We start from the raw sequence: 27,943 nt of genomic DNA, 5'->3' as shown, positions 1-27,943 counted from the left end.
TTAACTTTACTTACACATCTGTTACCTGGAATGCCTGAACTATTGAAATTAGGACTGAATACGAAAAGGAAAAAAAAAAGCTCTGTGAATCAATTGTCTTAGCTCTGTTTCAAAAAATAAAAGAAAAATCTGACAGTGGTAGGTTTCCCACTGAAATTATGTTCCTTAATAGCATGCTAGAATTCTTCCAGTGGGTGTACACATAATGGTGACACGGGCCTAAGGTTTAACCTGTGTGTATGCTGCTTTTCTGCACTGTACTCAGGCTTGGTTGCTTGATGTTAACTTGAAGGAAAATATAGCTACAGCGTTCTTCATTATGAACACAAACAGGAGACAAATACACCTAATAATGCCCATATAGCCAAAATGTAATCTTATGAGTACAAATTTAAAAATTAACAGGTGGTGCCCTGCGGGTGGCTCAGCTGGTCGGAGTGTCATCTTGTACACCAAAAGGTTGCAGGTTCAATTCCCTGTCAGGACATACATGGGAGGCAACTGATGGATGTTTTTCTCTCACATCAATGGTTCTCCCTCCCTCCTCTTTCCTCCAAAAATCAATAAAAACATATCCTGTGGTGAGGATGGAAAAAAAAAAAAATTACAGGTGGCAAGCATGAATATTTCCCCCAAGTTCTAGTACTTTCCCCAAAATGTGTTAGTACTATTGATGTTTTTCCTGTGATTGCTCCAAGGAGATAAAAACCTTAACATGCTTACCACTTGCAGAAAGGGATTTCCAGCAACTAGCATCTTAAAGAAAAAGAGGGTTCACTAAAATATAACTGGTGTTGAATCCTCATAGTCTAAAATTATAGGAATATGCTGGCCCTTTGCTTTAAACTCCCGTATTGTTAATTAAAAGCATTCAGGAGCTCTGGAACCTTACTTTGAAGAACCAGAGTATGGCACACATTTTAAATTTGAACAGACTACCTAGCAGACAGTAATTTCTCAAGAAACTTTGTATTCCTTACCAGGTATAGAGTCTCTCACCAGGACACATGGGTAATGGCCCATGGCACCAAGGAGGACACACCCAGAATGATGTGACTGGGTATTTTTTAGTTTCTAAATTAAGGCATGTTAAAAAATTTCCATGTGCAAGTTTACACCACTCTTCTAGGTCAATCACCAGGTAATTAATGCAGGTCCACAGATAAATTACTCTCATAACTATATGCAACAATCATGCCAACAACTTGTCTTCTATATTTTGCATAATAATGGTTAAAAAAAGTGGTACAGTTTAACTATCGTTCACAATTGTCATTTTCAAGGCAGTAAAATGATATAAAATAGCTTTACCTCCCACTCTCCAACCCAGCACACCCCTTTAACAGTTTAGTAAAGACTGCCCTCAAAACACAAACTCATATGTTCCATTCAGGATCGTGATAATGTAGGCAATTATGAAAGGAGTTGAACTTTGCTTCTTGAGAAGCCACCTTAATTTCTTTTTAAAGCGAATCTGACTTTCAGTGCAGTTCCAATTCATGCTTTTAGTGATACATAACCATTTCCAAAATGTTAAAGTAATTTCAGTCAATTGAGCCTTCAATGGCAATGCTTATAAATTATATTTATTAGTATGGTCAAGATAAGTAAGGAGTTTGGGCTTTGATTATAAAATGCAGCATCTTTCTCTGATTCTCTTGGCTAAACTTTTCCTTTTCTTTTTTCCATTCTTTTCTTTGCTATCTTCCATCTTCCTGGCTCGAATTTCCCTCATTAAATCAAAAAATACCTAGAAAGAAGAAAAAAAAGTAAATCAAACAGTATGAGCTTGGTACTTCTCAGGATCACAGCAGTAACCCTTAGACATAATCTAAGAATAACTATTTAAGGGCTGTTTGGGGAGCATAGGAAGAGGAAAACTAAAGTCTACTTCTCTACATATAATGGGAAAATGTAAAAACTGGAAAATTTTCTGAATTACACTTTTTGGTAAAAATGTTCACATAATAAAACCTGATCTTTCCATTCCAATATTTAAGATAAAAGTGACGACAGCGCCAAAGATAAAACTCAATGGATTACATCTGAATTATGAAAAAGCCTAATTATGGAACACTTTGCAGATCTAAAAAGAATGTAGTGCATTTATATATAATGACATGGAAAGAACTACAAGTCCTATCTGTCGTATAATTTAAAAACAAACCACAGAAATTGTCTATCTTTATACACAGAAATGCTATACATACAATATGTAAGCACACTATACATTTATATACTACATACTGTAAAAACTCTATTTATATGGGGAAAAGCAAGCGAACACCCTCTCCCTTAGACTCTGTATGCTGGCCTATAAATGCAAGCAAACGTCTGGAGAGATACATACATGTTGGCAGTGGTTACCCAGAGGAAGGGGAGGGGATAGAATCTGGGTGAAGAGTGACTCACTTTTCCCTCATATTTCTCCGTCCAAATTATGACTTTTTTTTTTGCACAATAAGCATGTTCATGTGCAATGAAAAAACAAACAAAAATAATATTAAAAAGGCAAAGCCTTTAGCTAGAAGGGTATTAAGAATGTCCTCAGATGAACCTGGCACCCAGTTGGCACACAAGCAGGTCTGTCAGAGGGTCCTCTAAATTCCTCTGTCACAGGCAGAGCCTCCTGGATCAGGCCAGGCTCTAGCTCAACAACTCTGATGGTCAGGAAGCTTTTCACAGGGTGGATTCACATGGAGGGTTTAAAATCTGCCTCTCGGAAGCATCTACTCAATGGCCCATTTGGAAACTAGAAGAGGACAGGCATTTTGTAGGGAGACGGCATCTGTTTTCTGTGACAAGACATGATACTTTTCCACTTACAGACAATACGGTTTAGAGTATGTTCTATAACCTGCTCAAAACATCAGTGAGGAGAAAACAAGGTATACTATATTAGTGTTTTAATATATATATTAAAACACTAATGCTATGATAGTGTGCAACACTGCCTTTCAAAACCCCGAACATACCACCTTAAAACCTATTTTCATTAATATTTTAAAAAACATTGGCCATAACTTTAAAGAAAACTTGTATACTGAGTAGAAATTTTACAGTATTCATTTTGTACACATATCTTGGTTCTATAGGAATCTCACCATGTGACTAAAAAATTTTGATCAGCTTGAGACAGTAATGACACTGTTTTAAGACCTACAATAAATGAACAAAAAAAATCTAATGTTTTTAACCTTCTGAATTCTGAATCGGGGCTGTGACTCTACAAGCACAAGCAGAGCCATCTAGAGCAGCGCTGTTCTCAGGCAGTCCAGTCTGCACCACCTGGGAGACAACCAGTATGCAAACCCAAGGTTCCACCCTAAACTAGAGCAATCAAAATCCCTGGGGGGTAAGAACCAGGAATCTATGTTTTTATTTATTTTTTTAAATTTATTTTTATTTTTTATTTTTTTTTAAATATAATTGATTTTTTACAGCGAGGAAGAGAGAGGGATAGAAAGTTAGAAACATCGATGAGAGAGAATCATCGATCAGCCGCCTCTTGCACGGCCCCTACTGGAGATGTGCCCACAGCCAAGGTACATGCCCTTGACCGGAATCGAACCTGGGACCTCTCAGTCCACAGGCCGATGCTCTATCCACTGAGCCAAACCGGTTTCGGCGGAATCTATATTTTAAATATATTTATTTATTTATTTATTTAAAAATATATTTTATTGATTTTGTACAGAGAGGAAGGGAGAGAAATAGAGAGTTAGAAACATCGATGAGAGAGAGTCATCGATCAGCCGCTTCTTGCACACCCCCAACTGGGGATATGCCCGCAACTGAGGTACATGCCCTTGACTGGAATCGAACCCGGGACCTTTCAGTCCCCAAGCCGATGCTCTATCTATTGAGCCAAACCGGTTTCGGCTAAATATATTTATTTTTATTTATTTTAGAAAGAGGGGGAAAGAGAAACATAAATGATGAGAGAATCCTTGATCAGCTGCCTCTTGCACGCCTTCTGCTGGGGATGGAGCCGAAACCTGGGCTTATGCCCCTAACCAGAACTGAACCGGGGACCCTTCAGTCCATAGGCTGACGCTCTATTCACTAAGCCAAACCAGCCAGGGCAGAATCTGTTTATCAAGTGCTGTAGGCATTGGTGGGGCCTAGATGGTTGGTGGCTGGAAAAGGGCTCTAAAACCTGTACTGCCTCAGCCCAACAGGCAGTTTGCCTAAATACTGGAGACAATCGCTGGCAGCAGGATGAAATGCCCCTGGGAGGGCTCCTAGAAACCAGGTACGGAGTTCCTCACCTAGTCTCCAGGAAAGACCAGTCTGAACAAAGTAGGACTATAAGGAAAAAAGGTAGGTGGTTTCCCTTTCCATTCAGGGCAAAACAGAGGTTGAGGATGGGGAATAGAGTTATACAGGGATTTAAAGATCCTCTAATCTAGGGCCCCTTCATTTTTGACACTTAAATGGGGCCAGACAGGTGGACTTATACAATTCCTTCTAAATCATCCAGTCAATTAAGGAAAAAAAGAAAAGAAAAAAAGGCAAGAATTCAAGCCAGGAATCCTAGCAGTGCGACAACAACAAAAAATACGTTTACTATGGTGTCTCCTGTTGTAATGTCTCTTGGAAACCAAGGGACAAAGGGAAGTAAGAGATCCCTAACATGTTGCACTCAAGCATTCAGGGCCGACAAGAAAATCAACACATATTAAATTGTGATTTGAAGGTCTCAGAATTTCTGGACAAAATGGAGCAGAGTGAAATAAAATCAACCTATTTTTAACATGCAGTACAGCAAGCCACCTTTACCTTGTCAACATTAGCTCGTGTCTTTGCAGATGTTTCCACATAGTTAACATTCCACTGATCAGCTCTGTTTTTCGCCTCTTCTACAGAAACCTGCCTTTTATCTTCTAAATCTGATTTATTACCAACCAGCAGAAAGGGAACATTCTCATCTTCTTTTACTCTTAAAATCTGCTCCCTGGATGAGAGAAAATGAGAAACATTAACTGTATTTGTTAAAATAGCTAAAATACCACCTGCTTTTGGCACTTATTTGTTTCTGCATAATAACAATCAGCTCATTTATTCCATGGTAGAAAGTGTGCAACACTTCTTCCTTATCCTACCATCAACCATTTAAGTTACACATTCAACTTAACTGAAAAAAGTAAAAATACCCCAAGGAAGACAGTATACAATATGGCAGATGAGGTATGAAATGGAAGTATCAAATGCAACTTCTCCCTGAACGCTTTCCAGAAACCCATCTAGGATACATGACCTTTTGCCATCCTATCTCCTCAGCTTCCACGTGGCCGTGACAGTTCTCAGACCTTCCTCGTTTTTGATGACCTTCACAGTTTTGAAGAGTGCTGGTTAGGTAATTTGTAGAAAAATATCTGTTAGGATTTGTCTGATGCTTTTCAAATGATTAAACTGGGGTCATGGGATTTTGGAGGAGGACACAAATGGAGAGAGCGCCATTGCTATCACACCATGTCAAAGGTCCAACTAAATGTTCTTAAAGCCCCACATGAGCTGGGAATATCTGGAAGCCAGCTCCCGGGTATAGACTTTGCATTGAGAGATAAGTTTTCAGCTTTGAAAGTGCCACCACCGCCAATTTTAAAGATATCACGGCTCTGCCCTTCCTAGTCATGCGACTCTGAACACAGCCCTTTTTTTTTTTTTTTTTTTGCCTCAGTTTTCTCATTTGTAAAGTAGGACTACAATGATATCTTCCTTATACAACTGCTGTGAGAATTAAACATACAGTGCTTAGAATTGTGCTGGCACACAGTAAATATTCAGTAAATGCTAGCTACTCTTATGGATTATTATTAATCCATTAGATATTTTCTTGTAAAATCAACAAACAAAAGAAATTTGTGAGACCTAGATTTACTAGATTTACAGATGCTTCTCCTTTGAAATCAAGAGACATTGAAACTATAGAAATGTAAATACTTTAGATTAAGAGAAAATCAGAAAATTAAGGCGATTATTAGAATGACAGAGCAGCCCATGCATCTGATTTTGTAGGAATCTTACCGTGATGTTTGACAGCATCAATCTTTGTCATGGTTTATTTTCAGATTAGTTTATTTTGTGCCTCTTAGCATCTGCTAAATAATTTTGAGTGCTCACAATGCAGCAGGTGCTTTAAGTGTTTTAAATGCTTCACATATATTATCTCATTTAATCCTCACCCCTAACCTACAGTTAGCACTAGCATTGTCATCCTACTACAGATAAGAAAAATGAGGCACAGAGAACTTATGTTATTTGCTGAGTCGCAGTTAAGTAGAAGTAGCATATGAGTTTGAGAAATCTAACTCCAGAGCACACACACAACTTCTACACTAGATACTATGGGGCCTCCCATTATGGAAAGTCTAGCGGAACAAACCCTGTTCAAAGAGGTTTAGTTCCCAAAAGTTATTCATCACAAGAGACCCCTACCTCTGATATGGAATGAACACCGAGGTGTCCACTGGGCATTATGGTGAGGGTCTCCACGTGACAGGACATTTCCCCTGCGTGGCAAAGCTACAAACTGGCAGAGGGAAACCTCTTTATTCTAGAGCAAACCTGTGGGAGGAGATGAGGTAAAAGAAAGGTGGGAGAAAAGTGTTGATCATATAAAGACATTTACCTTTCTGAAAAAATGTTTTCAATTAGTTGTTTCAACTGAGGGTTAGGACTGGTAGTAACAAGATAACGAGTGATACAATATGATGTCATAAAATGCTTTAATTACATAGTTTAAAAACAATGCTTTACATAAAAATGTTTAATACATTAAAAAATACACAGTAAGGAAAAGGACTGCATTTTATTTTATTTTAATAAATGTTTTATTTTTTAAAATATATTTTCACTGATTTTTCTACCGAGAGGAAGAGAGAGGGATAGAGAGCCAGAAACATCGATGAAAGAGACATCGATCAGCTGCCTCCTGCACACTCCACACTGGGGATGAGCAATCAAAGTACATGCCCTTGACTGGAATCCAACCCAGGACCCTTGAGTCCACAGGCCAACGTTCTATCCACTGAGCCAAACCAGTCAGGGTAGGGCTGCATTTTATAAAGAAAATTCGCCATATTCCATTTTAGCAATATGAAATGGGATGGCCATATGTTGTGATAAAAGAGGCATTATTTGTTTAACAAGAGCCAGTATTGCAGTTTTTAAAAGCAAGAATAGGGACCTGCTGACTTTTAACTGCATTGCCACTCCTAACTGGATGACCAGGTAGGAGGTCACTGAGCCTTTGTGTGCTTCAGTTTCTTCATTTATAAATTTGGGTAATACTTAACACACAGACACACGCACATTTAAGAAGTCACTAATGATACGCATTACTTACTTCATGCACTACTAAGAAAAATTGCTGCAATTAAGATGTCATACAATCTGACGCAGCCCTGATTTTAGATGACAAAATGTAAAAAGTGTGTGTCTTAGCATCATTAGTACTACATTCACCTGATTACTGATGAAGTGATAAACACCGATTCAATGCTTGCAGGACACTCTTTGGATCCGAATTATTAGTTTTTCTAGTGTGAATAAACTATGGACCACACATACAGTCACCTCTATCCTTCACTGATTTGTAGTTACCTTAAATATCCTTTTGGAAAGTAAAAACATTGATGGAGTACCGTATCTGGGTGACAGGCTGAGCTGCACAGTTCTAGAGTGCCGTTTCCTACCACTCACATGATTTCTTGCAAAAAGCATCTCAACACTCAGCATTACTGGTATAAAATTTCTGATGGATCTGTGAAGAGGATTTCAGCCAATCACAATCTTTCCCAGTGCTGGTAACACCAATTTGCTGTTACTTTCTTACCCAGTTTCCTTTGTGAACAAAAGCCTAAACTAAGATGTTAATAATAACTGACTTATGACTCAGTTTCACTAACCACCAGGACTGTAAGAGTAACTCTAATTTGTGACTCTAGCACTTCTGGTCATATTATATATAATCAACAATTTATTTCTTAATAAATACCTACAAAACTACTATGAGTCAGGTGTTTCAGGAAGACCTAGTATTGAAATTACAATGTGATTAATGCTTTCAGAAACATGGCCATGGAAAACTTGGACATAATGGGTTCAGAGGTGAGAAGACAATATTCTTTGAAGTTATTAATAATTTGGTTTTATTAGCTACTTTCCTGAATGTCAGAGAAAGATACTGCTGTGTCTAGAACATTCATACACATTTGCTTACTGTGATGCTCTCTTTAAATAGAGTTAAAGAGACTTTAGAATAAGAAAGAACCTTTACAAACTGGTCCAACTTCTTCATTTATGACATAGGAAAAATGAGAATAAAAAAAAGCAAGAGAGTCTTCTAACATTTCTATCATTTACCAAACATTGTATATTATTAGAGGCCCAATGCATGAAATTCATGCAAGAGTAGGCCTTCCTTCCACCGGCTGCCAGCACCAGTTCCCTCTGCACCTGGGACCCGGACTTCCCTTGCAGGCCGTTTGTCCGGAAGGTTGTCTGGAAGGATGTCCAATCTGATTAGCATATCACACTTTTATTATTATAGCCTAGAGGCCCAGTGCAGGAGATTTGTGCATGTGGGTGGTGGTGGTGGGTTTCCTCAGCCCAGCCTGCACCTTCTCCAATGTGGGACATCCTTCTTGAAATCTGGGACCGCTGGCTCCTAACTGCTCGCCTACCTGCCTGATCACCCCTAAATGCCTCTGCCTGCCAGCCTGATTGACCCTAACTTGCCCTCCTGCTGGCCTGATCACCTCTACCTTGCCCCGATTGACCCTAACTTGCCCCCCTGCTAACCTGATCACCCCTAACTTGCTCCCCTGCTGGCCTGATCAACCTTAACCACATCTGCCTCGGCCCCCGGCCTAAGCCACAGTCTAGCCTCCCTCTGCAGGAGGCGACCTGATGGATGAGGGGAAGGTGCCGCTCCCATTACTCCGCTGCTGCGACTGCCGGCCTGAACCTGACCCTTCGCAGTCACCTGCAGCTGCCTGAGCCTGGGCCCAGCCCTCGCAACAACCGCCATGGCTTTGTCCGGAAGGACATCTGGATGACCATCCAGAAGACATCTGCTCTAATTAGCATATTACCCTTTTATTAGTAAAGATATGCTAGCAACTGTGCCAAATACAGGTGCTAAGAACACTGACATGGGTAAGAAATGAGTTCTGCTCTCAAGAATCTTTACCTATAAAATCAAGCTCAGTATAAGTGCTATTGGAGTTGGGGAAAACACATCACAAACAGAGATAAACAATGGATTCCACCTTGGTAGGGGGAGGACCAAAGATTAAACAGAGGAGCGGACAAAGGTGCACTTTGCAGATTTGATCATGTGGACTACTGACAGTCTCAAAATCCCCTTTCAATGATGGCTGGTCCGTCATTAAGACACTGTTATTTAAGAGAAGGGCAACATATTGGAGGTACAACAGAGGAGTAATGAATGATTCACTGTAATAGCCATAAGCCCAAGAGTCTTTCTCTTGGCATAAAAACACCTTCTTTCCTTGAAATACCACTTTGGCTTTGGTAACTATGATGATAAAATTTATTCCATTACTTATAATAGAACTTGCTATGACACAATAAGCACTCAAATATTTGCCGAATGAGTAAGCACTGACATTTATGTAACTTTCAACCTGTCTTCCAGCGTTACAAGCTACCGGTATCTGCCACCCTTTGCAGCTTACCGCATACAAAACTGCTTCCTTATGGAAATCAACAAACTTAATTTTACAAATAAACACATTATTTTAAAAGGTTCTCAATGATATGCTTTTGTAAAGAATGTTTTTCTAGAGTCCTTTAAGTTCTTGAGACTTTCAAGTATACATAAAAAGGAATACTTTGTATAGGCTCAGGTTCAGTTCTTTACTCAGCCATCTGAAATAATTTCTTTCCTCAACTGTGGAAATCCTTCTTGTCTTCCAGGCTCATCCATTTCATGAAGGCCTTTCCTGGATCCTCTGTAATGATGACTGTTCATGTCTCCTACTTGTCACTAACTTGCTTTTGGTTTCATGTCTTACTCAACTAAGCTGTATGAATCTTAAAAACAAGACATACTTCTTTTGTGTCCCCAATACCAAAGCAGGTACTTAACACAGAAATAAAAACATATAATTAAAGAATACTTTTGATTATGCATGAAGTATTTATGAGACTACTCAGGAGCTTATTTATGTTACATTTCTCTTGGATATAAAGAGAACCCCTCTCTCCTATACTCCCCTCTCCATCAAACCAAATTGGTGTCAGATTTTGATTAAGCAAATGGTAAATAAGATATAAAAGATATACAAAATAATCTAGTGTGCCAATCTACAGTATTATTATTTCTATTAAAAATCTCATTTCATGCTGTCAGGATATCTATATTGTGAGGAGGATGGCAATATGCCTGCTGAGCACTCTACACAGGTCCTGAGAAAACAGTGACTAACGAAAAAAGATTTAAAATGTGGGTCAGAAATCCATTATGTGATCCAAACGTTAACTATTATGGCAGTAGTAATATTCTATTCCAAAGAGAAATACTACTATAATGCATGAAGAGACTACTATAATGTTGGATAGCGAGGCTGTCTCAAGGTCCAATACAACTGGAACTGAGATAGCATCTGAGTGTAAGTATATAGTGGACAGAGCCACATTTCAAAGAGGGAATAAACAAATTTAGAGTGAAAGCTACCAAGTAAGAACCTCTAGTTGTCCACTTGCTTCTGGGGAAGAAACTGTTACACAATAAGAGCAACAACATTACTCCCTGACATACCTGAAGTCAGCTGTGGCTGCAAAGGATTCCATTTCTGTAATGGAGAACACACAGAGGAAACCTTCCCCGCTCCGGAAGTAGTTGTCTCTAATGGCAGCGTAGTCCTCCTGCCCAGCTGTATCCAAAATATCGATCTGCACTTCCTCCCCATCCAGCACTACCTTTTTCCGATAGCTGTCTGCTTTGGTAGGCTCATAGTCCTCCACAAACTAAAAAAAAAATGAAAAATCCATTTAAAAATTAGCTTTACTTTTCAAAACTTATTTTGAAATACAAATTCACATAAAGTTTCCAAAATAACAGAGAGAGGTCCTGTACCCTCAATTTCCCCCAATGGTAAAGATGGTATTAATTTAAGTTTTCATGTTAAGACAATTTGGCAGCTTCCTCATTTATAAAAAATGAGTGGTGAGTTATCAATTCTAGGCTGTTTACAGCTTTAAATGTGTACCCCTTTTCTCCCTTAAAATACTACCTGCAAACACTATTAGATAAGTATAGGCATACCTTAGAGATATTGAAAGTTTGGTTCTAGACAACCACAATAAAGCAAGTTGTAATCTTTCTGTTGGTGGAAAGGGTCTTGCCTACAATTTGGGAAACATAAAACCTGTGAAGCGCAGAAAAGCGTGATGCTATAAAAAGATGTATGTCAGTATTTTATTAAATGCGTAAGAATCCCTTTCTATGTGATTCTATAATAAATATCAATTTTCATGCCAGAATTGTGGAAATAAAGAAATAACTTGAAAGTAAGTCTATATTTAGGTAAACACTGAAAGTACCATTAAATCTTTTCTTACTCCAAATTGAATCAAGTCGAATTTTGAGATTTCTCCTCAAACTTTTTATATATATCCTTTATAATAAGAGTCTAATATGCTAAGCATCCGGTTGTCCGGTCAACCATTTAACCAATCAAAGCATAATATGCTAATGATATCTAATGTTGGGAGCCATCTGAGTTGATACAAGCATCTTAGAAAATACAACTCCATCTTGGGAGGTAAGTTTCCAACTCCTCTTACAACTCACAGTCACCAGAGATCACGTGGTGCCCTGCGGTTTGGCCAGAAGCTAAAGATAACTTATCGCTTAACACATCCTGCTGCTTAACACATCCTGCTCCGGAAGATCCCTACAACACCCCTTCCCTGATTCTCCTTCCCACAGTTTGCCCCGCCTTGGAATGTCCCCGCAGCAACCTCCCCCTACAGCCTGTATATATATATATATATATTTCAGCTTCAACAATAAAATTCGAGGCTTGATCAGAACCCTGTCTTGCCTCCATTTCTTCGCGGTCTCCTGTCCTCTATCATTCCCTTCTAGGTGCCTCCTTGCCCCCACTTTAATCTCCCGCTGGTCGGGACAATCTAAGCCTGCTCAACTGCTCGCTATGATATGCACTGACCACCAGGGAGTAGAAAATATAAGATCAGAGCAGAAATTTTTTTTTAAAAGATCAATGAAAGCAAGAACTGGTTCCCTGAAAACATAAACAAAACTAATAAGCCTTTAGCCAGGCTCATCATGAAAAAACCGAGACTAAAATTATTAAAATCAGAAATAAAAGAGAACCAATAACTGACGCTACAGAAATATTAAGAATTGTAAGAAAATACTATGAACATTTGTATGCCAACAAATTGGGCAACCCGGAAGAAATAAAAAATTCCTAGAAACATACAATCCTCCAAGGTTGAATCAGGGAAGAACAAAAAATCTGATGAAATCAAATCAGTACTCAAAATCCACCCAACAAACAAAAGTCCTGGAACAGATGGCTTCATCAAACGTTCACAGAAGATTAACATCTATCTTTTTTAACCTATCCCAAAAAATCAAAGATGAGGAAAGACTCCCAAACTTATTTTACCAGGCCAGTATACTCTGAAGAAATTAGACAAAGAAAATTCTAGGTCAATATCCTTAATGAACATTGAAGAAAATTCTCAACAATGTATTAGCCAGTTGAATTCTGCAATACATTAAAAAGACCAGACACTGTGATCAAGTGGAATATATTCTCAGGATGCAAGGTTGGTTCAATGGAACAAATCAATTAACATGATAGATAACATCACATAAATAAAATGAAAGCCCTGTTTGGTTTGGCTCAGTGGATAGAGTGTTGGCCTTCAGACTGTAGAGACCAAGGTTCAATTCTGTCAAGGGCATGTATCTTGGTTGCAGGCTCCATCCCTGGCCTTGGTTAGGGTGTATGTGAGAGGCAACCAATTGATGTGTCTCTCATATCAATGTTTTTATTTCTGTGTCTCTTTTCCTCCCTTCTACTCTCTAAATATAATGGGAAAAAAATCCTCTAGTGAGGATTAAAAAAGACAAAAAGGAAGATAAAAATCATATGATCACTTCAATAGGTACAAAAGCATTTGACAGAATTCAACATTCATTCATGATAGAAACTCTCATGAATGAGGATAGGGGGAGCAAATCTTAACATAATAAAGATCATATATGACAAACCCACAATTACCATAACTTTAACCATAGCAATCAGATAAGGAAAAAAAAGGCATCCAAATGAATTCCGTAAAGTAGGACACAAAATTAATATTCAGAAACTGGTTGCATGTTTATACATCAATAATAAATTGTCAAAGAAATTAAGAAAACAATACCATTTACAATTGCATTGAAAAGAATGAAATATCTAGAAATAAATGCAACCAAGGAGGTAATAGACCTCTACTTGGAAAACTAGAAGATACTGAAAGAATAAAAGAAGATAAAAACAAATGGAAGGATATTCTGTGCCCATGGATTGGAAGAGTTAACACTGTTAAAAATATTCATATCATACTAACCAAAGCAATCTACAGATTCTATTAAATCCTTATCAAAATACCAATGGCATTTTTCACAGAATTAGACCTAAGAATCCTAAAATTTATGTGGATTCACAATAAACCCTATATAGCCAAAGCAATATGGAGAAAGAATGAAGTCTAAGGTATCATGCCACTTATTATCAAACTATACTACAAGGCTTTTGTAATCAAAACAACATGGTACTGGCATTAAAAACAGACATGAAAGTTAATTTAACAGAATAGAGAGCCCAGCTATGCTTCTATGATCAACTAATATATGAGAAAGGAGGCAAGGATATATAATGGAGTAAAGATAGTGCATTCAATAATAGATGGTAGGTCGGATCCAGTTTGGCTGGCTCAGTAGATAGAGCGGCCTGCGGACTGGAAGGTCCAGGGTTTGATTCCGGTCAAGGGCATGTACCTTGGTTGCAGGCACATCCCCAGTGGGGGCTGTGCAGGAGGCAGCTGGTCGATGTTTCTAGCTCTCTATCCCTCTCCCTTCCTCTCTGTAAAAAAATCAATAAAATATATTTAAAAAAAATAATAGATGTCAGGAAAATGACAAACACATGGAAAAAAACCAAAAACTAGACCACTTTCTTAAATTATAAACAAAAATAAAATGGGCTAAAGACTTAAATATAAAACCTGAAATCATGACATTCTTAGAAGAAAAATAATAAGCATTAAACTCTTTGACATCAGTCCTAGGAATATATTTGGGGGCTATGACTCCTCAAGCAAGAGAAACAAAATAAAAAATGGACTGTATCAAACTAAAATTATTAGTAGAAAATTAACAAAACAAAAAGAAAACTTACTGAATGGGAGAAGATATTGACCAGTGATTTATTCAATAAGGAGTTAATATGCAAAATTCATAAAAATTCAAACAACTTTTCACCAAAAAAACAAACAATCCAATTAAAAAATGGGCAGAAGACTTGAACAGATATTTTTTCAAAGAGGTCATACAGATGGCCAACACACATAAGAAAAAATGCTTAATGTCACTAATTATCAAAGAAATGCAAATTAAAGCCAGAAGGAAATACAACCTCACACCTGTCAGAAAGTCTATCATCTATAAATCAGCAAACAATAAGTTGTGTAGAAAAGAAAACCTTCATGCATTGGTGTTATAGGATTCTAAATTGGTACAGCAACTGTGGAAAACAGTATGGAGGTGATTCCTCAAAAAAACTAAAAATAGAACTACCACACGCCTCAGCAATTCCATTTCTGGTTATTTATCTGAAGAAATCTATTTTTTAAACAAAATATATTTTATTGATCTTACACAGAGAGGAATTGAGAGGGATAGAGAGCTAGAAATGTCGATGAGAGAGAAACATCGACCAGCTGCCTCTTGCACACCCCCCATTGGGGATGTGCCTGCAACCGAGGTACATGCCCTTGACCAGAATCGAACCCAGGACCTTTCAGTCTGCAGGCCAACGCTCTATCCACTGAGCCAAACCGGTTTTGGCTATCTGAAGAAATCTAAACCACTAATTTGAATAGGCCTATGTACCCCAATGTTCACTGCAGCATTACTTACAATATCCAAGATATGGAAGCAACCAAGGTGTCTACTGATAGATGAATGGATAAAAGAAGTGGTGTGTATATATATATGTGTGTGTGTGTGTGTGTCTATATATATTAGAATATTACTCAGCCGTAAAAGAGAATGAAATCTTGCCATTTGCAACAACATAACACCCTTCACTTAGATTAATATTCTAAGTGAAGTCAGAGAGAGAAAGACAAATACTATATGTGAAACATAAAAAAAATAAATGAGCAAACACCACAGACACAAACTCATAGATATAGAGCAGCGTTTTTCAACCACTGTTCCGCGGCACACTGTTGCCTGGTGTGCCGTAGGTGCAGACAAGACAAGAATTTTATAATTTTTCACTATTTTGTTTACTTAATATTTCATAATAAAGTAATTATAAAATACTTTCTTTGTGTTTATTTGATTCCTATTCAAGAGAATTACTTTATATATAGTCAATATAGGCACAGAGTTAAATTTTTTTAACATTTTCTAATGGTGGTGTGCCTCGTGATTTTTTTCACGAAACAAGTGTGCCTTTGCCCAAAAAAGGTTGAAAAACACTGATATAGAGAACAAATTAATGGTTTCTATATCAGAGAGGGGTTTGTGGAATGGGTGAAAATGTGAAAGGAATTGAGAAGTACAACTTACCAGTTACAAAAATAGTTATGGGGATGTAAAGTACAGCATAGGGAATATACTCAGTAATATTTTAATAACTAGGTATGGTGTACTAGACTTATCAGGGTGATCACTTCATAAGTTATTTAAATGTCTACTCTCTATGGTATACATGTGAAAGTAATATAATACTGTATATCAGCTATAATCGAAAGATGAATTATAAAATTTTTTAAAAGATTACAATGATTTTTAAAAAGAAAAAGAAAATATTAACTAGGACCCTAAAGCAAGTACTTTGTGGAAAAATGTCTTATGAGCCATAATTTTTGAAAAAGGAAACCATTATTCTTACACTTGACAAAAGTAAATAGTTTGTACACTTTGTTTTTTTTTTTAAAAAAAGAAAGAAGAGCCCTAGCCCATTTAGCTCAGTGGGTAGAGTATTGGCCTGTGGACTGAAGGGTCCTGGATTTGATTCTGATCAAAGGCACATACATGCTCGGGTTGCAGCCTCGATCCCCAGTGGAGGGTGTGCAGGAGGCGACCAATCAATGATACCCTCTCATCAATGGTGTTTCTATCTCTCACTTGTCCTTCCTCTATGAAATCAATAAAAAATAAATTAAAAAAAAAAGAAAAGTAGCTGTTAAATGAATAGTATGGACAACAGAATTGAACAGATAAAATTAGTAATTTCATTTAAAGTACTATTTCAAATTTCCCTCTGTTCAAATTATTATAGTCACTGACAAGTGGGACAACTGATGGATTTAAGATATTTGTGTGTATGAAAAATATGGTATAGAAGGATGAATAGAAGGAGACAAGGGGTGTTAGAAATCTGCAAGATTTTTTCAAGAGACCAATTTAAGCAGGTTGAATAACCTGAGGGTTTGTTTTCTCATCTGTAAAATGGGAATACCACTACCTACCATGCAGGACTGTTATGAGGAATAGGTAAGAAAGAGTAACCACAAAACCCTGCTTCTATTTGAAGAAGAATTGAGGATAAATGTTTAAATTAGGTGACCAACTCTTAAATTATTTAAGACTTGATAATAGTCTTCCAGGGAAAAAAATCTGGATCGATAAAGTCTGATATATTATATGCACACAAATCTGATAAACTGTCTAGTAATTACATTTTAGGGATACAGCCTTTACCTGTTTAATGGTGAAGGTAATAATATCATGCCAAATACACAATAAAGAATCTTTTAAGTGAAGTTATTATAGGACACCTTATGTATGTTAACCTCAAGTCTCAATTAGGTACTATATTCATCAGTTCTATTAATTCAAGGTAAAAATTGCCATTAAAACTCTAAAAATAAAGGCTCAAGTTAGATTGCTTAAAAATAGGTACTGTTTCTAGATCTGTTTTGTTTTTTAAAGGATAAGGTTTTTGTGAACCTTGAGTTCTTGACTTGGTATATAAATCTGTATATAAATGTTGGCTCTGAATTTAAAAAGGAAAAAAAAAAGATTAATTTTCAAAGATTCAAGGAATTAATCCAAAACAGCACCAACTAAGCTAGAGAAATATTCTCTGAAAGCCCAAACTTTGATATCCATTATAAAATTATTATAGCACTTACAAAATAATAATAATAATAATAAATAAATAAAAAGCCGAAACCGGCAGAGCGTTGGTCTGCGGACTGAAAGGTCCCAGGTTCGATTCTGGTCAAGGGCATGTACATCGGTTGCAGGCACATCCCCGGTAGGGGGTGTTCAAGAGGCAGCTGGTCGATGTTTCTCTCTCATCGACGTTTCTAGCTCTCTATCTCTCTCCCTTCCTCTAAGAAATCAATAAAATATATTTAAAATAAAATAAAATAAAATAAAATTAGCACTTACCTCATCATACATGAACTGCAGAGTCAGAGCGGACTTGCCAACACCACCACTGCCCACCATGATGACTTTGTGTAAAGCCAAAGAATTCTGACCCTTGGGCTTATTTGTGGCCATCTTATGTCAGTTTTCACCAAAGGAGTAAGGAGAATCTAAAAAGAATGAGAGAGTAAATAATGCTCAGTATGTTCTTCTTCAGAATCCAGTAAAGGAAAGAGAGATTATGTTCTTATGCTTCAAGATACTAGTTTTCATCCTGCAGTCATTTGAAACAGATGGCAAATGAAGTGTGCTCATTTAAGGGAAAAATCACTTATCAGAGGACACCATGCCAATAAAACAAATACATAACTCAAGGGCATTTCTCTTATAATAGTTTTCAGTAATGAGCTGTGACCAAAAGTGAAAATATCCCAGTACAACCACATGTTGACGATAATAAGAGTCGTATGAGAATATAATCGCATAGATTATAAAAACCAGTCAAATGATTACTTTGTTTTCATATTAACAATAATTAGCAATAACTGAAGACATATTTTTCTAGTTCCAGTAAGAAAATGGACAACAAAAGAAGACTGCCAACTGACAGGCTTATTTTCAGTTTAGAAAAGAACCACATCCCAGCAATTTGGTGGCAAAATTATCAATACAATCCAACACCATCTACCCCAACTCTAGAGTATCCTAGCACTGGAATGTTGGCTAAATGGCTAATAAACAAATGTTTGAAGTCCTGGATCTTGTGTCCTTCCACGGAACATGCATATTTGTTTACTACATGCATTGCTCAGTGCGGAAAGGCCAGATTCCTTCAGAAGCTGTGCTGGTGAGGTACATTAATGACATCCTGTTCCCTTTGGCCAGGGTACCTTTTCTAAGGAAAGGGAGGCCATGAAGTCACACAAACACTGAGTCTGTGTGGAGGACCAAACAAGACGAGTTTATCTTATCAGAAGACCTGGGGACTGTACCCTTCCTTCTCAGCATCTCTCTGACTTATTTTGGCTACAGATACAGCTTTCCCAAGTCGCTGCTCACTGGGCTGCTCTACGGACGAGACGGTATTTCCCCTTCTCCTTTTTAATAGTTACCAGTTATAATTCCATGTATGAGCCCCTGTAATTCTCCTTTCCTTCCAGTAACCAAATGTCAAAAAATAGAGAACTGTACAAAATCTCAGAGCTATAAATAATCTAGTTATTCCCAAACATCCTGTGGTTCCAAACCCATACACCTTAATATCAGACATTTCTGTGACTGTCAATATTTTTCAGTACAGATAGTAGAAAAAGACAGTCAATATTTCTTTGCTTTCACCTAGGAAGAATACAAGTTTACTTGGACAATAATGCCCCAGGAATATACAAAAAGTCCCTCTTATTAGATACTACAATAAAAGCAGATTTAAATGATATTAAATTTTCTAGATATTACACTCTTACCCTACATGTGGGTGATTTAGTTTTATTCTCTAGAAAATTATTAGACTCTCAGAAGGTCACAATATACCAATTACAATAGCTAGCTATAAAGGGACATAGATATATAAGAACAAATCTGGTTCTATTTACCTCAGGTCAAATACTTTGGTTATCTAATATCTAAAGATGGGCTACTAATTAACTTTGAAAGACTCAGAAGAATTCTATCTTTTCCTCATACAAACAAACAAGCAAAAACCAAACAAACAAGAAAGCAGCTTAGAAGATCCCTGGGTTTGATTGAATATTATCACACTAGGTTTCAAAATTTTCATTAAAGGCCCAGCCTCTGTAAGTCTTACTAAAATCAAATTGACATGACCCAATTTTGTGGAACCCAAAAAGGAAACAAGATATAAAGTCTCTAAAGAATTATTTAAAGCTTCCACTCTGGGATACCTTAATACAAATTTTAACTCAAATATATAGATCATCATAGACCTACTAGTGGCCTGATGCACAGATTCGTGCACATCGAAAAGAAATTAATTAGAAGAAATATTTTAATATCGCTATTACCCTTTCTCTATAATAAAAGCGTTAGAGATGAAAGAAAATTAGTAATGTATATTAAAATAATATATAAATTGATTAATAAACAGTAACATGATATAACAACCAAAGACATGATATAAAAACAATAAAAACATGATATAACAACATTGATAAAAACAATGACTGGTAAATTGATTAAATTTATATTATTCTAATGTCTCTGTATACCACATTAAGAGTAAAAACACTTTCAGAGTGCTTTACTAATCTCCACTGTGATGAAGTATTTACAACTTTAACTTTAACGTCACATGCTCTTCGAACTTGAGAGAAAGCAACGTAAAACTGACCCTGTCCGAAAATAAGTTCAGGTAGGAGTGAGTATTCCTATTCTGTCTAGAGAGTCTCCTTGTGATTTATTAGTAGTCATTGCAAATGCTGGCATCACGGGAAACTGTCTTTGAATTAATTTAAATGGGACGCCAGTGTCAGATGGGCACATGTGCGAGTCAACAAATATCGCACATGTGCGAGTCAACGTTTGTTTTTAAATTGCGGGCCGAATGGTTTACTGAACAGTCATAAACTGTCATTGTGATGGAAACGCAGCGGAGTGCAGTGATGACAGCGGGGTGCGGGCCACATTGCAAGGCCTGGCGGGACGGATTTGGCCCGCGGGCCTTGTGTTTGACACATGTGATAAAGTAACCACAAAGGATGATCTGAAAGTAAAACTTTTTAACTAAAGGCAGTTGACAGTGGGTAGTCATGTCCTCGGCTAGAGTCTTCCCTGACTAAAGTCAATCTTTACCTTAACTTAGCCTACTGTCTTTTGCACCTACCATAACATACCTTTGGAATGTCAGGGCAACTCTTTTCCCCAGACCTCTCAGGGCACAACCAATGCACCCCATGGAGAACATAATTCCTCTCATTGCTATTATCATACTAATTGTTGACTATTAACTATCCTGCACCCACCTATGTAAAAGATGTATATGTCTATCATTTTACTTTTAATCCAACCCCCACTTTGCTTTCTCCCATCTCCCTTATCTATCACCAAGGACTTCATGTAACTCACTTTTGTCTTCTCTCTTGACTGTACTGTATAAAATAAAGTAAGTTTTTTATAGCATCCCTAGGTCAAAAGAAACAAGTAATGGTTTTATTTCTTACACTAGTAGCCCTGTGCACGAATCTGTATGCCAGTAGCTCGCTGAAGCATCATCTTAATCTGATGAGATTTTGCTTCTCAGCAATTGTTGAAAGTTTGGCTCAAATAAACTCACAAAAATTCTCTATAGGTTTGAATGTTTCTTACATTGTCAAGAGAAAGACAAATCCAGTATGATCTCACTTACATGTGGGTCTGAAAAATAAAACAAGAAAAGAAAAAAAACAAGCTCATAATTACAGAGACCTGACTGGTATTTCCCAAAGGCAGGGCAAAATGGGTGAAGGGGACCAAAAAGTACAAACCTCTAGTGAAAAAAATAAGTCAAGGGGCTTTAATATATAGCATGGTGACTATAGTTAATAATACTACTGACTTAGTTGAAAGTTGCCAAGAGGGTAATTTTAAAAGTTCTCATAAGGAAAAAATATTTTTGTAACTATGTGTGGTGATGGATGTTTAACTAGATTTACTGTGGTGATCATTTCTCAATATATACTAATAGCAAATCATTATGTTGTACACATGAAACTAATATGATGTTAGATGTAAATTACATAGCACTTAAAAAAGACTACATATTGTCTGATTCCATTTATGGAGTCCAGAAATTTCCAAATAGGCAAATCTGTAAAGATGGAAGTAGATTAAGTACAGTTGACCCTTGAACAACACAGGTTTGAAATGCACATGTCCACTTATACATGGGTTTTTGTCAATAAATATGTACAATGCTGTACATTTTTTCCTTATGACTTTCTTAATGACATTTTCTTTTCTCTAGCTTACTTCATGGTAAGAATATGTTACTAGAGGCCCCGTGCACGAAGAGTCATGCAAGAATGGGCCTTCCTTTCCTTGGCTGCCGGCGCTGCCTTCGCTCTGGCTGGAGCTACCTTTCTGCTCCGGACAGAAGCATCCTTTATGCCTTTCCACGCTACCCGCTACTCAGACGCTCAGAGCGGCTGGGGTGGTGTGGAATGCCCCGAGCCACTTGGTGCCTGCATATGCATATTAACCTGCCATGTTTGTTGTGTTAATTTGCATGCTCACTTCTGATTGGCTGGTGGGCATCACAAAGGTTAGCACGTTACTTTTATTAGGTAGATTTGTATATAACATACAAAATATGTTAATCGATTGTTTAAGTTATTGATAAGGCTTGCAGTCAACAGTAGGCTTTCAGTAGTTAAGTTTGGGGTGAATTAAAACTTATACACAAAAAGAATAGGGTATAGAGGGGATAAATGGTGATGGATGGAGACTTGACTTGGGGTCGTGAACAAACAATACAATATATAGATGATGTATTATTAATCTCAGTACTTGAGTTCGGAAAAGAAAGAATTCAGAACCAGGAACTCAAGTTATTAAGAGGACGTTCATTTAGAAGTTACAGAGGTAGTAAAAGTGAGCCGTAGAAGAAATGGGCTAAAGAAACAAGTTATAGAGGCAGAAGAAGGGTCCTTGGAGCTTGAGAGAGAAAAAGACAAAGATAATGCACCTGGGGGAGTAGGGGTCAGCAGGGCAGAGGAAAGGGAAAAGCGTGGGTACAGAGACTGGCGCTCTTATACACTACTGATGGAAATTCAAAATAATAAACTGCATAGGGGGAGGAATTTAGCAATATCTAATAAAGCTTACACAAGAATTTATCTTGAAGATATAAGTACCTCCAACAATACAAAAATACATATAAACAAAGTTTTTCATTGTAACACTAGAGGCCTGATGCACCAAATTTGTGCAAGAGTAGGCCTCTTTCCCCCAGCTGCCGGCACTGGCTTCCCTCTGGCACCCAGGACCAGGACTTCCCTCCAGCCACTGGCAGGCACCCAGCTTCGTCTGGAAGGTCATCTATTCTGATTAGCATGTTATGCTTTTATTATTATAGATTATAGGTAATTTGTAATAGAAAAATATTGGTAAATACTTAAATGTCCAAGTACAAGTGAATGGCTGAATAAACCTTTGTACACACAAAGTAGCTCTATGCAGTTAAGAAGGAAAGTTATTTATGTGTATCAGTTTTTCAAACAGCTTCTAAATTGTTGGGACATAAATGTATATATTAAGTTGTTTCTAACTATCCCATGTAATAAAGATGTAATGTGCAAATGCTATGAAACACAATGACCCACCGAGTAACAACCGGATCATGGATCAGTAGGAGGGTGGGGCAGCAAGCTACAAGCGGGCAGCGGAGGGGGCTTGGCAGCGACCTATTGGGGGTGGGGGTGGGGGTGGAGGGAGCTACAGGAGGGTGGCAGTGAGCTACTGGCTACCAGCGGGCGCGGTGGAGAGCCAGGAGGGGGCAGGGGAGCAAGCGAAGAGCTACTAGCACAGATTCGTGCACAGGGCTACTAGTGTAAGAAATGAAACCATTACATGTTTCTTTTGACCTAAGGATGCTATAAAAAACTTACTGACTTATAATAGGCTGCCATAAACTGAGAAAGTTTGGGAACTTCGGATAAAGGCCTGTGAAGGCTTTTAAGAGTGTATGTGTACGTAGTTACGAGGTTACTGTGGAGTGGTTAACAAAATTTACAATAGGCTAATGAAGGCACTGTCTGCCCATAGTGTAAGAGCTATATTTTTATGATGGCACATAACTAGTCATCTTGAAAGTTGTTTTTTGTCTGTCTCTCCATTCTTCCACCAGAAATGATGTTAAGAGAAAGAAACTAATCAAGATGCAAATTTTGGAGACATAATCTAAGCTGAGTTCTGAAGGACCAGTAGAAGTATACTAGACTGGCGGGAAGGAGTGGCTAAAATGACAGGAAGAGAAAAATCGAGGACTGAGAAAATGCTGGATTCCAGAAGCTTGTCATTGCTGAAGCTGAATCTCCTGGAAAGAAAAGAGATGACGCTCTGAGGTCAGGAAGGAGGATCCTGAAGGTTCTGTATATGTGATTGAGGATAAAAGGAGTCTGGAATTTATTTTAATGGGGAAAGAGGAGTTGCAAAAGGGTTTTACGCAGGGAAGTATCATGATTGCTCTGACAACACGGGGAGGAAAGAGGAGTTGGTGGTGGGGAGCGACCAGAGGCTAAAAGGCGGCTGCCGTAATCTAGAGCAGATCTAGACCGAGCAGCTGAACCAAAGCATTTGCCATCACTCAGCGGTGTGGCAACCTCCACTTTCAATGCACTATGTTAGCTATTCAACTGCTTAACACAGAGGCAGAGATCCTGTGGGTTGGGTGACGACAATCATGATCTTTGTGAAAACCTGGGATCTTTTTGCCTCACCTTCATAATGCATTTGGGAGTAGAAGTCAGTTCACAATCTTGCTGCTTTATTCTTCACGATGACACTGTCAAACCCTGATATTTAGCTTCAATAAGTGAACTCAGCAGTGAAATTGGATCCCACATTTCAAAGAGATTACTTGTGTCAAAGGTTATATCTACTGAATCTAATATAGGATTCTAGCTGGGAAAGCCCTTCAGGATAGTATTATAATATTTTAGGGAAATTTGCTTTTTTGGCTTGTACAGACTACCTTCTTGACATTGAGAAATTAAGTCTTCACCTTCAGGTATAATTAAATCAAAGATTAAAATTCTCTTCTAAAATTTACTCACAAGTCCTTTAAAAACTCAAAGCTTTGATTGTACTTTTTATATATTATAACCAAATCCTAATGAGTACGATAAGGTGTCTTAGAGCTAAAAAGAAATAAAAAATAACTGTTACTAATGAGGGCTAGATACTGAGCTATGTACCTTTTTTTTTTAATTATTAAAACCAAAAGATGAATACATTTGTCTTAAGCCCATTTAAAATTGATTTTTTTTCTTTTTTTAAACTGCACAGGCTTAGAGAGAGTGAAGAGAATTCTTCCAGCACTGAACAGCAATTAGCCCCTTACAAGAGTTCAGCCCACTTTAAGCCTCCATATTAAAACCAAAAAGAAAATGGCATGTGGTTTAAAACGGTAAAAATACACTCAGTACACCTTTGCTTCTTTTACCATTCTTCCCATTCCCCTACAACCTCTCCCCCTTCAATCTCTTAGTGAAAGAAAGAACAACATGCTTTAAGGAAAGATTACTATAAATAGGTTTCAAAAAATCCTCTCAAATTTCAAATACTTCAGAGGTAAAAAGCAGTCATCCAACACTATTAGCTGAGTTCCTAATAATGTACTCTATTTTTCCAGGACACTTATATGAATAAGGCCCAACCATTTTTTTCATCACAGCACCTATAAAAGGTGATAACGCTGCATTTGTATGTACACTGGAGATTAACAGGAGAGATTAACTGCTACTGCACTGCCAGCTACTTGACCAGGGTTGCTAGTACGTAGCCGCAGGCCCCACTAGCCAACCGTGTGCTGCGATCAGTATCTTGCTTTCCCGAATCTCATTCCTCAGCCTCTTAGGATTAATTGCAATACCCAAGCTTTAAGAAGTCATAACTTTAATATTCAGACTTTACTACGCACTAGCTGCCTAGCCACTGGCAAATGGCTTCACTGAGTAAAGAGTAGGAAAACTACCTATCTGGCAGAGATTTGAAATAATGTACGTAAAGCTCTTATCACAGGACTTGGCAGGCAATCAATGTATGAGGAATGTTATTATCAGGAGGGTTGATACATTCAAAAGGGGAAATCTGACCACTGTGATAATGACAATGAGGTAATAAATTGCAGGCTTCCTTCCTCTCCTTAGCGTTTAAAAATTAAAACATTTTATAAAACAATGGGAACCATATACTGTCTCCCTACTTCTTCAAAATCATAAATCTTTTTCCTCACTAACAGACTCTTATTCTAGTATTTTAAAAGTGATTGTCCTTGCCATCCAACTAGTAAGGGTTACTAGTACATAGTACACTGATATGCACATATAGAAGAAATGATATTGGTATATTTATTCAGAAGCGGAGCTTAGGAAACCAGTGGAGAACCACCACCAGATATTTGGAAAGGAAAGAGGATATCAGCACTTTTTTACTTGGACTTTCCTAAGTGAAAATAACCCACCTACCTACAAACATTACCCCCCACACACATGGTAGGCAAGGGTCTTTCCTATCATTGGCCATTTTCCACCTGAAAGTCCTTCAAAGAAAGTGTTAAAGAACTGCTTCAAAATAGATGATACAGAAGACTGCACCCTCAGCAGACACACTAGAGAGCAGCATCTCTGAAAAGAGGTGTGAATGTGGCTATTGGTAAATGATGCCAAGGTCACATTGGACGTCACAGGATTTCATGCATCCATGGGAAAAATGAGCCGCTATAAGCAATTCTGGGATGCACCATGTTTTCCAAACAATGGCAGCTCCCAATTTCCTCTTTTTATTAAGACCGGGTACGGCTATCAGCACCACACTTAAACTTACTATCACCAGGAAATCTCTTGGACAAACATGCTCAAGTAGTAAACCTTTAACTCTGGGATACAAATTATTATAATTCCTCATCACAATTCCACAAATATAATGTTAACCTTTCAAGGGAGGACAGAGTTTTGAAAGGAGAGCGAGGGATTCCTCTTGAATTGTTCTTTGACCGTGTTAAAGAACAGACGGGCAAAGCAAAGTCTGTATGTGTCAAGAAACTGGAACACACCCCCCCACACCCACACCCACCCCAAACCCAGGCCAATAAAATAAATGACTCCTGGAAGGCAACTGTGAGCTCACTTACACTTTCATTCATTCAATGAAGAAATGAATGAATAATGTCTAGGTTCTAGGCCCATCACAGGGAAACAGACGAGTAAAGACATGGCTTCTGCCCTGAAGAAATTCTAAGTCTAAAAATGTTTTAAAGTTGCAGTCATTTTATAATAACACTGTATTTAAATAAATACATAAACTAAACGAAACATAAGCTAAATAAAATGCCTTCTCCTGTGAGTTCACTGAGAAAATTTGTTACACCCCATTTTTGGAACATGATTCAAGTTGTAATGAAGGACAAGATTTCACCTATGACACATGCTGTATAGCTTCCCCCTACCACCATCACCAGACAGAATGTGTAACTTAGGTGTTGTTCAGGTTGACAGGCTGGGTGTGGCACTGGAGTTCTCACACAACCTCCATGGCACTTGGATGAGCTCTCACAAGTCTGGACATTCTGGTTCCCGAGCAAAGGCCAGTTAACTCCTTAGTTCTCCCTAAACCTTAAAACACAGGCGGCCCCGCCTCCTTAGACACAGACACATATGGACCAGCCTAACGCGTACACATCACATCTGCCACTTCTGGAAAACCTACGGGGGCGGACTACCCTTCGCTCAAAATACTTATATTGTCTCCCTCGTTGTAGGGGCGGAATTACCCGAATATGGGCCAAACCTGTGCAAGAGCCCAGAACCGGCTTATTGAGTTCAGTGCGTACAATCTAATAACCCTTCTGAAACACACACACACACACACACACCAAACAAACAAACAAACAAACAAAAACCCCCAAAACCTTTCCTTGAGCCGCTCTAGCACAGGCCAGGGGCTGAAAGAAAGGATGGAGGGGAGAGGAGCGGAGTGAGGCGCAGAGACTTGGGTAGCGGCGGCGGCGGGTCCCCCCGATCGCGGGCACCGCCCAGGCCGGGTCCTCCGCGCGGAGGGCCAGAGATGCGGGGTGACCTTCCGACCCAGAAAACTTGGAGCGGGTGTCGGGAGCGGGGGACCTCCCCGCCGCCGCCGCCCGCCCTCGGAGGCGCGCCCGCCCCGGGCTCCGGGGAGGCGAACCCTGCGCCCGGATTCCATCGCGGGCTCGCCCCGGGCAGAACGCGGGCGGTGCAATCTCCGCGCCGGGCCCGGCGCCGGGGCCTCGGCCCGCTGCCAACCGGACACACCCCCGCCGACCCTCCGGCCGCCCCCGCCGCCCGAGGGGCCCGGCGGGCGCCGCTCACCTGCACCGCACACCAGTCCGCCGCCCCACGGGCCCCGGAAGCCGCGGCGGCGCTGGCGCCGGCGGAGAAGAGCACTCGGTCCTCGTCCCGGAGGCTCTGCGCCGCGAGCAGCTGGAGGAGGAGGAGTCCGACGGGCGGCGGCGGCGGAGGCTGGGCGCAGGGGAAGGAGGAGGAGGAGGAGGAGGAGGAGGAGGAGGAGGAAGAGGAGGAGGAGGGGGAG

General features: G+C 38.8%; 1 protein-coding gene across 1 annotated transcript; it reads right to left on the bottom strand.

Moving 5' to 3' along the window:
* RALA (RAS like proto-oncogene A) lies at positions 1-27,867 on the bottom strand. The gene is made up of 5 exons (XM_036429795.2): positions 27,724-27,867; positions 17,687-17,835; positions 10,793-11,001; positions 4,783-4,957; positions 1-1,750 (listed from the first exon to the last, which is right to left on the bottom strand). Exons 2-5 carry the CDS (start codon positions 17,798-17,800, stop codon positions 1,628-1,630), a joined length of 621 nt encoding a protein of 206 aa, XP_036285688.1. The 5' UTR covers positions 17,801-17,835; positions 27,724-27,867; the 3' UTR covers positions 1-1,627.
* Positions 27,868-27,943: the final 76 nt, after the last annotated feature.

This window comes from Pipistrellus kuhlii, unplaced genomic scaffold (genome assembly GCF_014108245.1).
Source record: "Pipistrellus kuhlii isolate mPipKuh1 unplaced genomic scaffold, mPipKuh1.p scaffold_m20_p_10, whole genome shotgun sequence".
Classification (NCBI taxonomy): Eukaryota; Metazoa; Chordata; class Mammalia; order Chiroptera; family Vespertilionidae; genus Pipistrellus; species Pipistrellus kuhlii.
The sequence above is the reverse complement of the archived record's forward strand: the minus strand, read 5'-3'. Positions and strand labels throughout refer to the sequence as shown.

What these genes read in the sequence shown, in the direction of transcription:
- RALA (XM_036429795.2), bottom strand. Translation starts at nt 17,800, where the DNA reads ATGGCCACAAATAAGCCCAAGGGTCAGAATTCTTTGGCTTTACACAAA. An exon ending in TGCAGTTCATGTATGATGAG is followed by an intron (nt 11,002 to 17,686) that starts GTAAGTGCTAAT and finishes TTTTTTTTTTAG; the next exon opens with TTTGTGGAGGACTATGAGCC. An exon ending in CACGAGCTAATGTTGACAAG is followed by an intron (nt 1,751 to 4,782) that starts GTAAAGGTGGCT and finishes TCTTCTTTCTAG; the next exon opens with GTATTTTTTGATTTAATGAG.